The 14,373-nt window shown below is 43.2% G+C and overlaps 1 protein-coding gene across 1 annotated transcript in view; it reads left to right on the top strand.

Annotated features, from left to right (window-relative positions):
• The window catches only part of PRIMPOL (primase and DNA directed polymerase), a 35,032-nt gene that overhangs the window by 5,970 nt on the left and 14,689 nt on the right, over nucleotides 1-14,373 (top strand). The window contains 1 exon segment of the mRNA XM_039253864.1: nucleotides 13,768-13,930. Coding sequence (XP_039109795.1) covers nucleotides 13,768-13,930 — 163 coding nt within the window.

The raw sequence follows: 14,373 nt of genomic DNA, 5'->3' as shown, positions 1-14,373 counted from the left end.
CCACTGAATACTCTTTCCTGCTTTGTCAAAGATTAGTTGGCTGTATACTTTTGGGTCCACTTCTGAGTTCTCATTTCTGTTCCATTGGTCAAAGTGTCTGTTTTTGTGCCAATACCATACTGTCTTGATGATGACAGCTTTGTCGTAGAGGCTAAAGTCTGGGATTGTGATACCTTCCATTTTGGTTTTATTTTTCAGTATTACTTTGGCTATTCGGGGTCTTTTGTGGTTCCATACAAATTTTAGGATAGTTTGCTCTAGCTTTGAGAAGTATGCTGGTGCAATTTTGATTGGAATTGCATTGAATGTGTAGATTGCTTTGGGTAGTAATGACATTTTAACTATATTTACTCTTCCAATCCATGAGCATGGAATGTTTTTCCATTTCTTTGTGTCGTCTTCAATTTCCTTCATAAGTTTTGTATAGTTTTCATCATACAGATTTCTTATATCTTTGGTTAGGTTTATTCCTAGGTATTTTATGGTTTTTTGTGCAATTGTGAATGGGATCAGTTTCTTGATTTCTCTTTCTGTTGCTTCATTGTTGGTGTATAAAAATGCAACCGATTTCTGTATGTTGATTTTGTACCCTGCAACTTTGCTGAATTCATGGACCAGTTCTAGTAGGCTTCTAGTGGACTCTGTCAGGTTTTCTTTTTTTTTTTAAATATTTTTATTTATTTCTAGGAGAGAGAGAGAGACAGCGTGAGCAGGGGAGGGTCAGAGACAGAGGGTGTCACAGACCGAAACAGGCTCCAGGTTCTGAGCTGGCAGTCAGCACAGAGCCCGACGCGGGGCTCGAACCCACAAACCGCGAGATCATGACCTAAGCGAAAGTTGGACGCTTAACCGACTAAGCCACCCAGGCGCCCCCGGGTTTTCTATGTAGAGTATCATGTCATCTGCAAAGAGTGAAAGTCTCACTATTTCTTTGTCAATTCTGATGCCTTTTATTTCCTTTTGTTGTCTGATGGCTGATGCTAGGACTTCCAGCACTATGTTAAGCAACGGTGAGAGTGGACATCCCTGTCGTGTTCCTGATCTCAGGGGGAAAGCTCTCAGTTTTTCCCCATTGAGGATGATATTAGCTGAGGGATTCTTATAGATGGCTTTTATGATGTTTAAGTAAGTTCCTTCTATCCCGACTTTCTCGAGGGTCTTTATTAAGAACGGATGTTGTATCTTGTTGAATGCTTTTTCTGCATCTATCGACAAGATCATATGGTTTTTTTCTTTTCTTTTGTTGATGCGATGTATCACATTGATTGATTTGTGAATATTGAACCAGCCCCGTAACCCAGGAATGAATCCCACTTGATCTTGGTGGATAATTCTTTTTATGTGCTGTTGGATTTGATTTGCAAGTATCTTGTTGAGGATTTTTGCATCTGTATTCATCAAGGATATTGGCCTGTAGGTCTCTTTTTTTTGCTGAGTCTCTGTCTGGCTTGGGAATCAAAGTGATGCTGGCTTCATAAAATGAGTCTGGAAATTTTCCTTTGATTTCTGTTTTTTGAAATAGCTTGAGAAGAATGGGTATTAACTCTGTTTTAAACGTCTAGTAGAATTCCCCAGGGAAGCCATCTGGCCCAGAGCTCTTATTTGTTGGGAGATTTTTGATAACTGATTCGATTTCCTCACTAGTTATGAGTCTGTTCAGGTTTTTTATTTCTTCCCGTGTGAATTTTGGCAGTGTGGGTGTGTTTAGGAATTTGTCCGTTTCTTCTGAGTTGTCCAATTTGTTGGCATATAATTTTTCATAGTATTCCCTGATAATTGCTTGTATTTCTGAGGGGTTGGTTGTCATAAGTCCATTTTCATTCATGATTTTGTCTATTTGAGTGTTCTCTTTTCTTTTTGGAGAAGACTGGCTAGAAGTTTGTCAGTTTTGTTTATTTTTTCAAAAAACCAACTCTTGGTTTCATTGATCTGTTCAGCTATTTCTTGGGTTTCTATATTGTTTACTTCTGCCCTGATTTTTATTATTTCTCTTCTCCTACTGGGTTTGGGGTGCTCCTGTTGCTCTGCCTCTAGTTCCTTTAGGTGCGCTGTTAGATTTTGCACTTGGGCTTTTTCTAGTTTCTTGAAATAGGCCTGGAGTGCAATGTACTTTCCTCTTAGGACTGCCTTTGCCGCATATCATAGAGTTTGGATTGTTGTATTTTCGTTTTCATTTGTTTCCATATATTTTTTAAATTTTTCTCTAATTGCCTGATTGGCCCATTCGTTCTTTAGTAGGGTGTTCTTTAACCTCCATGTTTTTGGAGGTTTTCCAGACTTCTTCCTGTGATTGATTTCAAGTTTCATAGCATTGTGATCTGAAAGTGTGCATGGTATGATCTCAATTCTTTTATATTTATTGAGGGCTGCTTTATGTCCCAGTATGTGATCTATCTTGGAGAATGTGTCAGGTGCACTTGAGAAGAAAGGGAATTCCATGGCCTCAGGATGTAGAGTTCTAAGTATATCTGTCAAATCCATCTGGTCCAGTGTGTCATTCAAGTCCACTGTGTCTTTAGTGAGTTTCTGTCTAGTTGATCTATCCATTGCTGTAAGTGGAGTATTAAAGTCCCCTGCTATTAGCCCATTCTTATCCATAAGAGTGTTTCTGTTTGTGAATGTTTTATATATTTAGGTGCTCCCATATTTGGTGCATAGACATTTATAATTGTTAGCTCTCCCTGATGGATAGACCCTGTAAGTATATAATGCCCTTCTTCATCCCTTGTTACCGTCTTTACCTTAAAGTCCAGTTTGCCTGACATAAGTATAGCTACTCCAGCTGTCTTTTGATTTCCAGTAGCATGATAGATATTTCTCCATCCCCTTACTGTCCATCTGAAGGTGTCCTCCAGTCTAAAATTAGTTTCTTGTCGACAGCAAATAGATGGATTTTGGTTTTTTATCATTCTGCTACCCTGTGTCTTTTGATTGGGGCATTTAGTCCATTTACATTCAGTGTTATTGAAAAATATGGGTTTAGAGTCATCGTGTCTTTTGTGGGATTCATGCTTGTGGTGGTGTCTCTGGTATCTTGTGTTCCTTGCAACACTTCCGTCAGAGTTCCCCTCAGGATTTCTTGTAGGGTTGGTTTAGTGGTGATGAATTCTTTCCATTTTTGTTTTATTTGGAAAGACTTTTATCTTCCCTTCTATTCTGAATGACAGGCTTGCTGGATAGAGGATTCTTGGCTGTGTATTTTTTCTGTTCATCTCATTGAAGATTTCCTGCCATTCCTTTCTGGCCTGCCAAGTTTCAGTAGATAGGTCTGTCACCACTCTGATAGGTTTCCCTTTGTATGTTAGGGCCCTTTTCTCCCTAGCTGCTTTCAAAATTCTCTCTTTGTCTTTATATTTTGCCAGTTTCACTATGATATGTCGTGCAGAAGATCAATTCAAGTTACGTCTGAGGGGAGTTCTTTGTGCTTCTTGGATTTCAACGTCTGTTTCCTTCCTCAGCCTGGGGAAGTTCTCTGCTATAATTTGTTCCAGGACTCCTTCAGCACCTTTCCCTCTCTCTTCCTCTTCTGGAATTCCTATAATACGGATATTATTCCGTTTGAATGTATCGCTGAGATCTCAAACTCTCCTTTTGTGTTCCTGGATCAGTTCATCTCTCTTTTCCTCAGCTTCCTCTTTTTCTATAATTGTGTCTTCTAAATCACTTATTCTCCTTTCTGCCTCTTCAATCCGTGCATTGGATGCCTCCATTTTATTTTGCATCTCATTTATACCTTTTTATAATTCATCACAGCTATTTTTAAGCTCCATAGTCTTTGTAGCAATAGTTTCTCTGATGTCTTCCATGCGTTTTTCAAGCCCAGCGATTAATTTTATGACTATTGTTCCAAATTTTTGTTCAGTTATTTTGTGTATATCTGTTTTGAGCAGTTCTTTAGCTGTCAATTCTTCCTGGAATTTCTTTGGAGGAGAGTTCTTCTGTTTCGTCATTTTGGTTAGCTTTCTATCTCTTGTTAGTTTTTTTTTTTTTTTTTTTGATTGCTTAAAACTATTTATTTTTTTAACAAATAGTTTATTGTCACGTTGGTTTGCATATAACACCCAGTCCTTATCCCCACAAGTGCCCCTCTCCGTGACCATTCCCCCCTCCCCCCGACATCCATCAGTCCTCAGTTTTTGTCAGCATTCAAGAGTCTCTCATGGTTTGTCCCCCTTTCCCCCACTATTTCCCCCCTTCTTCTCCCCCATGGTCCTCCGTTAAGTTCCTCCTAATCCTCCTATATGTGCAAACATGATATTTGTCCTTCTCTGCCTGACTTATTTCGCTCAGCATAACACCCTCAAGGTCCATCCATGTTGCTACACATGGCCAGATTTCATTGTTTCTCATTGCCATGTAGTATTCCATGGTATCGATAAACCACATCTTCTTGATCCATTCATCCATTGATGGATACTTAGGCTCTTTCCATGTTTTGGCTATTGTTGAGAGTGCCACTATGAACATTGGGGAAGATGTGCTCCTGTGCCTCAGCATTTCTATATCCCTTGGGTAAATTCCTAGCAGTATCTCTTGTTAGTTTTAAAACCTTGTTAGGCACTCTGCACCTATGAGCGCTGCTGTACCAAAGAAGGTTCTTTGACTGTCTAGGCCCTGTCCTTTCAGAAAGTCGTCTTTGAATGGTGTCTCTTGGTCTCTCTTGTTGAGACTTTGGTTATTTTATTTTCCTACTCGTAGTGGTATTTGGGACTCTCCACCATGTGTACTTTGGCTTGTTTCTTGAGGTAGCCCTGGAAAAGAAAACAGACAAACACATAGGGAACAAAGGTACACCGCTGCACAGACAAATCCAACAAACATGCAAACTGAAAGGGAAAACGAAAAAGAAAAAAGGGACACATACGAAAAAAAAAGAAAATAGAAAAGAGGAAGGAGGGAGGATGAATAATAAAAATAAAAATGCATAAAAACAAAAGGAAAAAGGAAAAACCCAATAGACAAAAGACAGTCTAAAGCATCGAACCAGAATTCCCAGCTACAAATAAACAGCCAGGTGTATGCAGTGCTGGTTGAAGAGCATAGAGAAAGAGAAATGACAGCGTGGGGAGGAAGCAAAGTTGGAAATGAAATGAGCAGGCAGAAGGGATAAGAGGCTTACTTCAAAGAGAGAAAGAGTGGAGTGTGGTTGGAGAGGAGGCGAAAGAAATGACGATGATGCTACTCAGAGGAACTATATAGTCTGATTACTCCAGAGAGAAAGAGATAAAAAGGTAGCAGTGGATGTGTAGAATTTACATCTAAAGAATGGATTAATGTGACTGTTTAAGCAAGTCAGTGACCAGAATTAATCAGGGCAGTGCATCCATGTTGGTCTTGCCCAGGGAAAAAAAAGGGAAGAGGGTGGCTCTCTAGCGGGGATGGGCGTGGTTTGGTCCAGTGCGTCCTGCGAGAGTCCTGCCTTGGCGGTTGTGGGGAGAAGATTGGCAGCACCCCGGTCCCTTCTTGAACCAAGCATTGCAACTCACTCTTCTGGGTGTGTAAACTCCCTGTGCTGGGGGCGGAGCCAAGGTGGGTCGTGCTCTAGATCCCAGGCCAGGCCTCGTTTCCAGATCCCAGTCCGCTCACCCCATTGAAATTGCCTGAAATATAAACTCACAGGCGAGCCCCTCAGAGCCGTTTCAAGCCTCTCGCCTCCCCCCTGGGGATCGAGCCCAGCCAGAAGCACAAGGGCACAGCTTCAGGCGCCGCGCGTCCCCTCCAGGTCCAGCTGGCCAGCGGGGAGCAGTTTCCCCCCGGGGTCGCCTGGGACGAGTGCGTCCAGCCCAGGGTCAGCTGGTCAGCAGGGAACCGGATCCCTCTGTGTCCCGAGCGGAGGTTTTTCTCTTCTCCAGCAACAGAGACAGTGTCTTGGGTAGTTTCGGCCACTCTTTTTACCCCTAGACTCCCCGCAGCTCCCCGCAGAGGGGGATCCCCCCCCCCCCCACCTTGTCTCCCGTCCGGGCCCGTTTTTATCTTCCCCAGTTTGTACTCACTCTATGAGGCTTTCTCAGCAGACTCTGCCTCCTTTACCTCCCAAACTCCTGGATTCTGTAAGGGTCCCTGTGGCTTCAGGCCTTCTCCGTGTGAGAGACGGAGGCGAGCGATACGGACTGAGCTCCCTGCTTCTCCGCCATCTTGCCTCCTCCATACTTGTATTTCTTGTCTTTTTGATACGAGCCATTTTGGCAGGTATGAGGTGATCTCTCATTGCAGTTTTGATTTGCATTTCCCTGATGATGAGGGCTGTTGCACATGTTTTGTTGGCCACGTGTATGTCTTTTTATGGAGAAACGTCGATTCAGATTCTGCCTACTTTTTAATTAGGTTTTCTTTTTCCGTTGAGTTGTAGGAGTTCTGTATTTTGGCTACTAACATCTTGTCAGATCTGTGATTTTCAGGTATTTTCTCCCATTCAACCTTACTTTTGCTGATGGTCTCCTTTCTCTGCAGAAACGTTTTACTTTGATGTAGTCCTGCTTATTTGCTTTTGCTTTTGTTGCCTTTGCTGTTGGTGTCAAATTTAAAACACCATCACTGGGATGCCTGGGTGACTCAGTTGAGCATCCAACTCTTGATTTTGGCTAAGGTCATGATCTCAGGGTTGTGGGATTGAGCCCCGCATTGGACTCAGTGCTGAACATGGAGCCTGCTTAGGATTCATATTCTCTCTCTCTCTCTCTCTCTCTCTCTCTCTGCCAGCCTCTCCCCTGCTGAAGCTCTCTGTTTCTCTCTAAAATAAAAAACAAAAACAAAAAGCACCATCGCCAAGATCCATGTTAAGGAGCCTATTGCCGGTTTTCTAAGACTTTTATGGTTGCAGGTCTTATATTCAAGTCTGTAATTCATTTCAAGCAATTTTTGTATACGGTGTGAGAAAGCGGTACAGTTTTATTATTTTGCATGTGACTTTCCAGTTGCCCAGCTCATTTTATTCAAGAGACTGTTCTTTCTCTATTGTATATTCTTGGCTCCTTGGTTGTAAATTAGTTGAACATACGCATACATGGCTTTATTTTCTTGCTTTCTATTGTGTCCCGTTGATTTACATGTCTGTTTTGATTGCCGATATCCTCGTCTGTTGATAATGATAGCATTGGGATGTACTTTGAAATCAGGAAACATGATGTCTCCAGGTTTGTTCTTCTTTGTCTGCACTACTTTGGCCATGCAGGATCTTCTGTAGTTCCATTCGAATTTTAGAAATCTGTGTTCAGTTCTGTGAAAAATGTCGCTGAAATCTTGATAGGGACGCATTGAATCATCGATTGCCCTGGGTGTCATGGACATCTTGGCACTATTCGGATCCATGAGCTAAAATATCTTTCCATTTGTTTGTGTCATCTTCAGCTTCTTTCATCAGTATTTTATAGTTTTCAGAGTGCAGGTCTTTTGCCTTCTTGGTTAAATTTATTCCTACGTATTTTATTCTTTCCAATGCAATTATAAGTGTGATTTTATTTTCTTTTTTTTAAGTGGGATTATGTCTTAATTTCTTTTCCTGGTAGTTTGTTGCTGGTTGTACAGAAATGAACAGGTTTCTGTGTGGTTGATTTTGTATCCTGCAACTTTACTGAATTGACTTAGTAGTGCTGACAATTTTTTGGTGGAGTTTTCTACATAGACACCTGCAAATAATGACAGTTTCCCTTCTTCTTTTGCAATGTGGATGCCTTTTACGTCTTTTCTCGCCTACTTGCTCCGGCTAGGCCGTCCAGTACCATGTTGGTAAAAGGGATGAGAATGGGTGGTGTTGTTCCTGAAGTTAGAGGAAAAGCTTTCAGCTTTTCACCACTGTGTATGGTGTTACCTATGGGTGTGTCATAAATAGACTTTATCATGTTGAGGTACATTTCCTCTGTACCCACTTTGTTGAGAGTTTTTATCATAAGTATAAAATACTTTGAGTATTTTATTGTAAGTGGATGTTGAATTTTGTCAAATACTTTTTCTGAATCTATTGAGATTATTGTTTGTTTTCTGCACGTTTTGTTTACAAGAGAACAAATCTACACCTTTGTTTACTTACTTTTCAGTAAGTTTAAGCCCTTGAGGGGTACAGCATCACATGGAGGCCATGGCCAATGGCTGTAGCAGGAAGGTTCTGGGAATTCGGCGCGAACCATGCCACTGTTTCCATGAGCACGAGTTACTTTTCCCCGGATTACTCTAGTTTTCTTCAGTTTGCCACCAGGAGTCATTGTGGTGTTCTTTGCTTTGTCCACATCAGGGCATCTCTTGCCTAGATAGAATTCAGTTTCATCTCGAGTGTTAACACCTTCAGTTTTAAGAAGAGCTGTTTGCTCCCTCTGGTTCTGGAGACCTCGCTTGCAGACGGCCAAAGTGGCCTTGGACCACAGCCTTCTAGACATATTTGTCGTCCAGGAGTCCTGTTCCCAGTCAGACTCCACAGGTTCTGGAGCAGCTGTCTATACAGGATGGCAGAAAGAGCAAGATGATCATTTCGATTTTAGTAAACCACTTTGCTTTTTTGAAAGACCTACATTAGTATGGAAATAGCTTTTTTTTTCTTTTTTTTTTGTAAAAATGAAAATCTTCTTTGGAATCTTACAGGGAGTGAAAACAGGTAGTAATATAAGTCTTTCATAAAAGTGAAATGTGGTAATGTGAACTTTCAGAAAGTGGGGGGATACATGTATTGTTGAGTTTGGTTTGCTGAATTTCTCTTGTTATTGATTTAGTTTTTTTGTTGATGACTTTTACATCTATGTTCGTCAGGGATACTGACCTGCAATTTTCTTTCTTGTAGTGCCCGGGTTTATTTTTGGTGTCATGATAATACTGGCTGTGTAAAGTGAGTGTGAAGTGTCTATTTAGGGAATAATTTGAGAATGAACATATTATTCTTTGTTTGGTAGAATTTACCATAAAAGCTGTCTGTTCCTGGGCTTTTGTTTATTGGGAGGTTTTTGATTACTGATTCACTCTCCTTACTGGTAATCAGGCTGTTTTCTGTTCATGATTCAGGTTTGGAAGGTTATGTGGTTTTGTGTTTTTTTTAATGTTTATTTTTGAGAGAGAGAGAGCGAGCGAGTGAGCGCGCGAGCATGAGTAGAGGAGGGGCAGAGAGAGGAGACACAGAATCCGAAGAAGGCTCCAGGCTCTGAGCTGTCAGCACAGAACCCAACCCTGGACTCTAGCCCACACGTTGTAAGACCATGACCTGTCCCAAAGTTAGATGATGCTTAACCGACTGAGCCCCAGGTGCCCTAGAAGGTTAGATGTTTCTGGGAAGTTGTGCATGTCTTCCACATTGCCCAATTTGCTGGAGTGCAGTTGTTCATAGTAGTTTTCTATGTTCCTTTGAATTTCTTTGGTATCACTTGTAATGTGTCCTCTTTTATTTCTGATCTTACTTTAGTCCTCTTTGTTTTCTTGGTGAGTCTAGCGAAAGGTTTGTCCCTTTCATTTATCTTTACAAAGAACTAGGTCTTGCTTTCATTTTTTTTTTCTGTTGTTTTTAAAGTCTCCATTCCATTTCTTTCTTTTTTTTTTTTTTTTAATTTTTTTTAATGTTTTATTTATTTCTGAGAGAGAGAGAGACAGCGTGAGCAGGGGAGGGTCAGAGAGAGAGGGAGTCACAGACTGAAAGAGGCTCCAGGCTCCAAGCTGGCAGTCAGCACAGAGCCCGACGCGGGGCTCGAACCCACGAACCGCGAGATCATGACCTAAGCGAAAGTCGGACGCTTAACCGACTAAGCCACCCAGGCGCCCCTCCATTCCATTTATTTCTGCTCTGACCTTTATTATTTCCTTTCTTCTACTAACTTTGGGTTTATTTGCTGTTCTTTTTCTAGTTTCTTGAGATATAAAGTTGAGATTTTTCTTTTTTCTTTTTTTTAAACTTTACATCCAAGTTAGCATATAGTGCAACAGTGATTTCAGGAGTAGATTCCTTAATGTTCCTCACCCATTTAGCCCCCTCGCCCACAACCCCTCCAGCAACCCTGTTTGTTCTCCATATTTAAGAGTCACTTAAGTTTTGTCTCTTTGCCTGTTTTTATATTATTTTTGCTTCCCTTCCCTTATGTTCATCTGTTATGTGTCTTAAAGTCCTTATATAAGTGAAGTCCTATGATATTTGTCTTTCTGTAATTTCACTTAGCATAATGCCCTCTAGTTCCATCCATGTAGTTGCAAATGGCAAGATTTCATTCTTTTTGATTGCTGAGTGATACTCGGTGTGTGTACACACACACACACACCACATCTTCTTTATCCATTCATCCATTGATGGACACTTGGGCTCTTTCCGTATGTGGCTGTTGTTGACAGTGCTGCTATAAACATTGGGGTGCATGTGCCCTTTTGAAACAGCATACCTGTATCCCTTGGATAAATACCTAGTAGTGCAGTTACTGGGTCTTTTTTATCTTTTGCTCATCTGGAAAACTTTTTATCTGTCCTTCAACTATGAATGATAACTTTGGTGGGTAGAGTGTTCTTGGTTGGAAGGTTTTTTTTTTTTTTTTTCCAGTACTTTGAATATATGGTGCCACACTCTTATGTCCTGTAATGTTTCTGCTGAAAAATGTGCTCATAGTCATATGGGGTTTTCCTTGTATGTAACAAGTTGGTTTTTTTCTTGTTGCTTTTAAGATTCTCGTGTGTGTGTGTGTGTGTGTGTGTGTGTGTGTGTGTGTGTTTAACTTCTGACATTTTATAATGTGTTTGGTATGGGTCTCTGCATTCATTTCATTTAGAAGTCGCTGTCCTTCCTGGATCTGTAGGTCTTTCCTTCCCCAGGTTATTGAAGTTTTCAGTTACTGTTTCTTCAAATAAGTTTTCCACCCCTTTCTCCTTCTGGGATTCATATAATGTGAATATTGGCCTGTTTGGTGTTGTCTTCCAAGTCCCTTAAGCTGTCTTCACTTTATTTCATTCTTTTCTCTTTTTGCTCTGTTGGGTGAGTTCCTCCATCCTGCCTTCAAGTTCATTTATCCAGCTTCATCTGGTTAGCTATTGAACCCTTAGTGTGTTTTTCACATCAGTTTTCGTATTTTCAGCTCTGTGACTTCTATTGGCTACTTTCTTGTATTTTCCTACCTTTCTGTTGATGTTCTCACTGTGTTATCCACTCTTCTCCTGAGTTTGGTGAACATCTCGATGACCATTAGATTAAACTCTTTATCAGATAAATTCTTTATCTTTATTTCATTAAGGTTTTTAAAGAGTTCGATCTTGCTTTTTTGTTTGGAATGTGGCCCTTTGTTCATCATTTTTCTTGACTGTTTGTTTCCCTGCATTAGGCAAACTAGCATCCCCTACAGGTCTTGAAGAGTTGGCCTGTGAAGGAGATGAAACTTACCCTACAGCCCTGTCCTAGCTCTTGGCTGTTTCTCAAACTTTTGTAATTACCCAAGCAGCCTATCTTGTTTCTAATAGCTCCCAGTACTTTGGGTTGCTCCAGGGCCAGTTAATATCCCAAAAGGGAAGATCTCATTTGGCACCTTGATTCAGGCTAATTGGAAGTCAGACACTTGGGTAATAGCTTTCTTTTCTTTTCTTTCTTTTTTTTTTTTTTTAATGGTTATTTATTTCTTCTGAGAGAGAACACATGGGAGGTGTAGGGGCAGAGAGGGAGAGAGAATCCACACTGGCAGCTTGGAGCCTGACATGGGGTTCAAACTCACAAATTGAGACTATGAAATGAGCCAAAACCAAAAGTCAGATGCTTAACCTGCTGAGCCACCCGGACGCCCCGTGCCAGCAGCTTTTAAGGAATGGAAAGTATGTGCAGCTGTGTGCGACTGCAAGTGTCAGTCCCACTGACCGGCACAGCCTGGTCATATGCAGGTGGCCACGGTGGCAGCTGTAAAGATCCGGCTTCCTTCTGAGAGACCCAGGTGAGCTGTCGTGAGGTAGCAGGAGAGCACAACGATAGCGCCCCCTGGCTACATTCCTTGCGAGCAGCTCTGCCGCTTCTAGATGGCTGCCAGACTTGAAGACTGCCCCTCAGGCTGGAGCCCTGGGACTGGCAGTTAGGCCCCTTTCCCACGAGGGCTGGGGGTGTTTCAGTCCGCTGTCTATGCGGTGCGCTGGTGGTGGTCGCAGTCTCAGAACTGCCTCCCTGATCGTTACAGTCCCACGAGCCTCAGGACCCAAAGCCACCCCCACCCCCCCACCAGAGCTGGGTGATCAAGGCTTAGGCCCTGGGAGGCAGCCACGAAAAGCAGGGTAGCAGATGTTAAAACTGGGGCACCACACCCACACACAGGCTGCCCTCTGAGAGGTGCTGGTGCTGTGAGACACAGCAAAAGCGACGATGGAGATGGGGCCTGGCCTTCAAGGTCTCCGGAAAGGTTTCCAGTTAGCCCCCAGGTGTGCGTTCACTTAGGCTCCTGTGCTGAGAAGCTACCAGGCTCTTTCACAGAGAGACTGAGCCCGTGTCTGTTGCCTCTTGCGGAGCCCTAGGGTGCCGCTGTTGAAGAGCTCTTTCTCCGTTGCTTACAGTTCGGTAGGACCTGTGACGGTAAGTCCCACCGGCCAGCGGAGCCAGGTGACAGAGAGGAGGCCCCTGGCAGCCACTGCAGAACTCAGGGCACCAAGCAAAGGCCATAAGCTCCTTTCTGGAAGATCCCAGTGAGTTGGAGTGAAGCAGAGGGAGAGTGCCAAACTCCGTCCCCGGGCCTCCATTCCCTGAGAGCCCTTCTGTGGGCCTCTGGGACTGTGCCACCCCCGAAGCCTCAGGCAAAGGAATTGTCTCTCTCTCAGAAACTGGGAATGGGTTTCAGTCCGCTCTCAGTGCCGTGGCCTTGAGTGGTCGTCTACCAGGAACTGTCTCTCCAGTTGGGAGAGTCCTGTGGACCCAGGAGCGCGAGCCTCCCTGGCCTTTCAAGCCAAGTGCTCAAGGGCTTCCCTGAAAAGTGGGTTAGCAAATGTAAAAACCGGGGCACCAGACGCCAGTAGACGCTTTCCGCCAGCAGATACTGGTGCTGGGGAGCACGGCAGGTGGGGAGCCGGACTGTGTCCCCCGCTGGAGGGAGGCAGAGGGGCCTGCAAAGACGGCACCCGCTGCAGAAGGGGGGAGAAAGGAGACCAGATGGGCCCCAGAAAAAGATGGCAGCCACAGCTTTAGCAAGGCGTCGAAGATGGCACGGTCCACTCCGTCCCTGAAGAGGCTCTCAGGGTGGTTTGAAAATGAGGAGCCTCTTTCGCGTAGACCCTGGGCACTTTTCGGAGAGCTGCTTCTGCCCTGGGCCCTGTGTGAGTGAGTCGGCACGGGGCCCTGTAAGAGCCCTTCTTAGCCACTGGCCCCAGCCCCGCAGGCCCAGGCCCAGGCCGGCTGGTCTCCAGAGCCAGGTGTTCCTGGGGCTCGCCTCCTAGGCACAGGTCTTAAAAGCTGGGCTGTGAGGTGTGTGAGGTTGAATCCTCTGCCTCTCAGGGAGAAGCTCCGAGTTTGAATTCCCTCCCAATGGTCGGTTGTCGCACTGGGGGTGGGGCCCACGGTGAGGCTGTCTTGGCCTCCCCTACCTGCTTTGTGGTGCTGTCCGGTTCTTTGTCCACGCGGAAGGAGTCCATCTGCCGGACTTTAGGCTGTTTTCCAGGGGAAACTGGCCCATATATAGCTATAGATTTGGTGTGTTCACACGAGGAGGTGAGTTGAGGGTCTTCCCACGTTGCCATGTTGGACCGCGAGCACTGGCTTCCCTAAGAACGCCATACAAAAGGAGTCTAATATTTGCTGACTAGAAAATCAAACCACTGAAAATGTGCATTGATAATCATTCTTCTTAATTTCTGACGTAGGAGTTTATACAAGGAATAGAAACTTTCGGCTGTATAAGTCATCGAAGATAGGGAAGCACGTGGCTTTGGAGATTGCTGAAGATAACAAGTTTTTTCCTAAACATTCAGAGAATATTTCTGGAGAAAATCAGTATTTCCTGTCGTCTTTGGTCAGCAACGTCAGGTATATAGTACCAGCATCCAACTGTATATTCGTGAATGCTTATTAAGCAGTGAAAGGCATTGTATGGTCCTAAAATGTGAGTTGTGTAAATTTGTTCTAACTTAAGGTAAAGGAAGTTCTCAACACTAGGGTAATGGTTTTTTATAAAGAAGAAAATTAAAACTGTTCCATTTAGAAATAGTTACTGTTAATATCTATTTTTCTTTTCATTTATGTGTGTTCGTACATATTTACATACCTTACCTCCTCCACTCAAATAATATTTGAGCTCATCATATGATTATATCTGTTGTTTTATCCACTCAACATTATATTACAAATATCAGCCAAGTTAATAATTTGCAACCATTAGCTATAATGAAAACCTAAAAAAATTGTTTTTAAGTGTTTACTTATTTTTGAGAGAGAGAACACAAGGAGGGGAGGGGCAGAGAGAGAGAGAG

This window comes from Hyaena hyaena, unplaced genomic scaffold, assembly GCF_003009895.1.
Source record: "Hyaena hyaena isolate Hyena2069 unplaced genomic scaffold, ASM300989v1 scaffold_467, whole genome shotgun sequence".
NCBI lineage: Eukaryota > Metazoa > Chordata > Mammalia > Carnivora > Hyaenidae > Hyaena > Hyaena hyaena.
The sequence above is the reverse complement of the archived record's forward strand: the minus strand, read 5'-3'. Positions and strand labels throughout refer to the sequence as shown.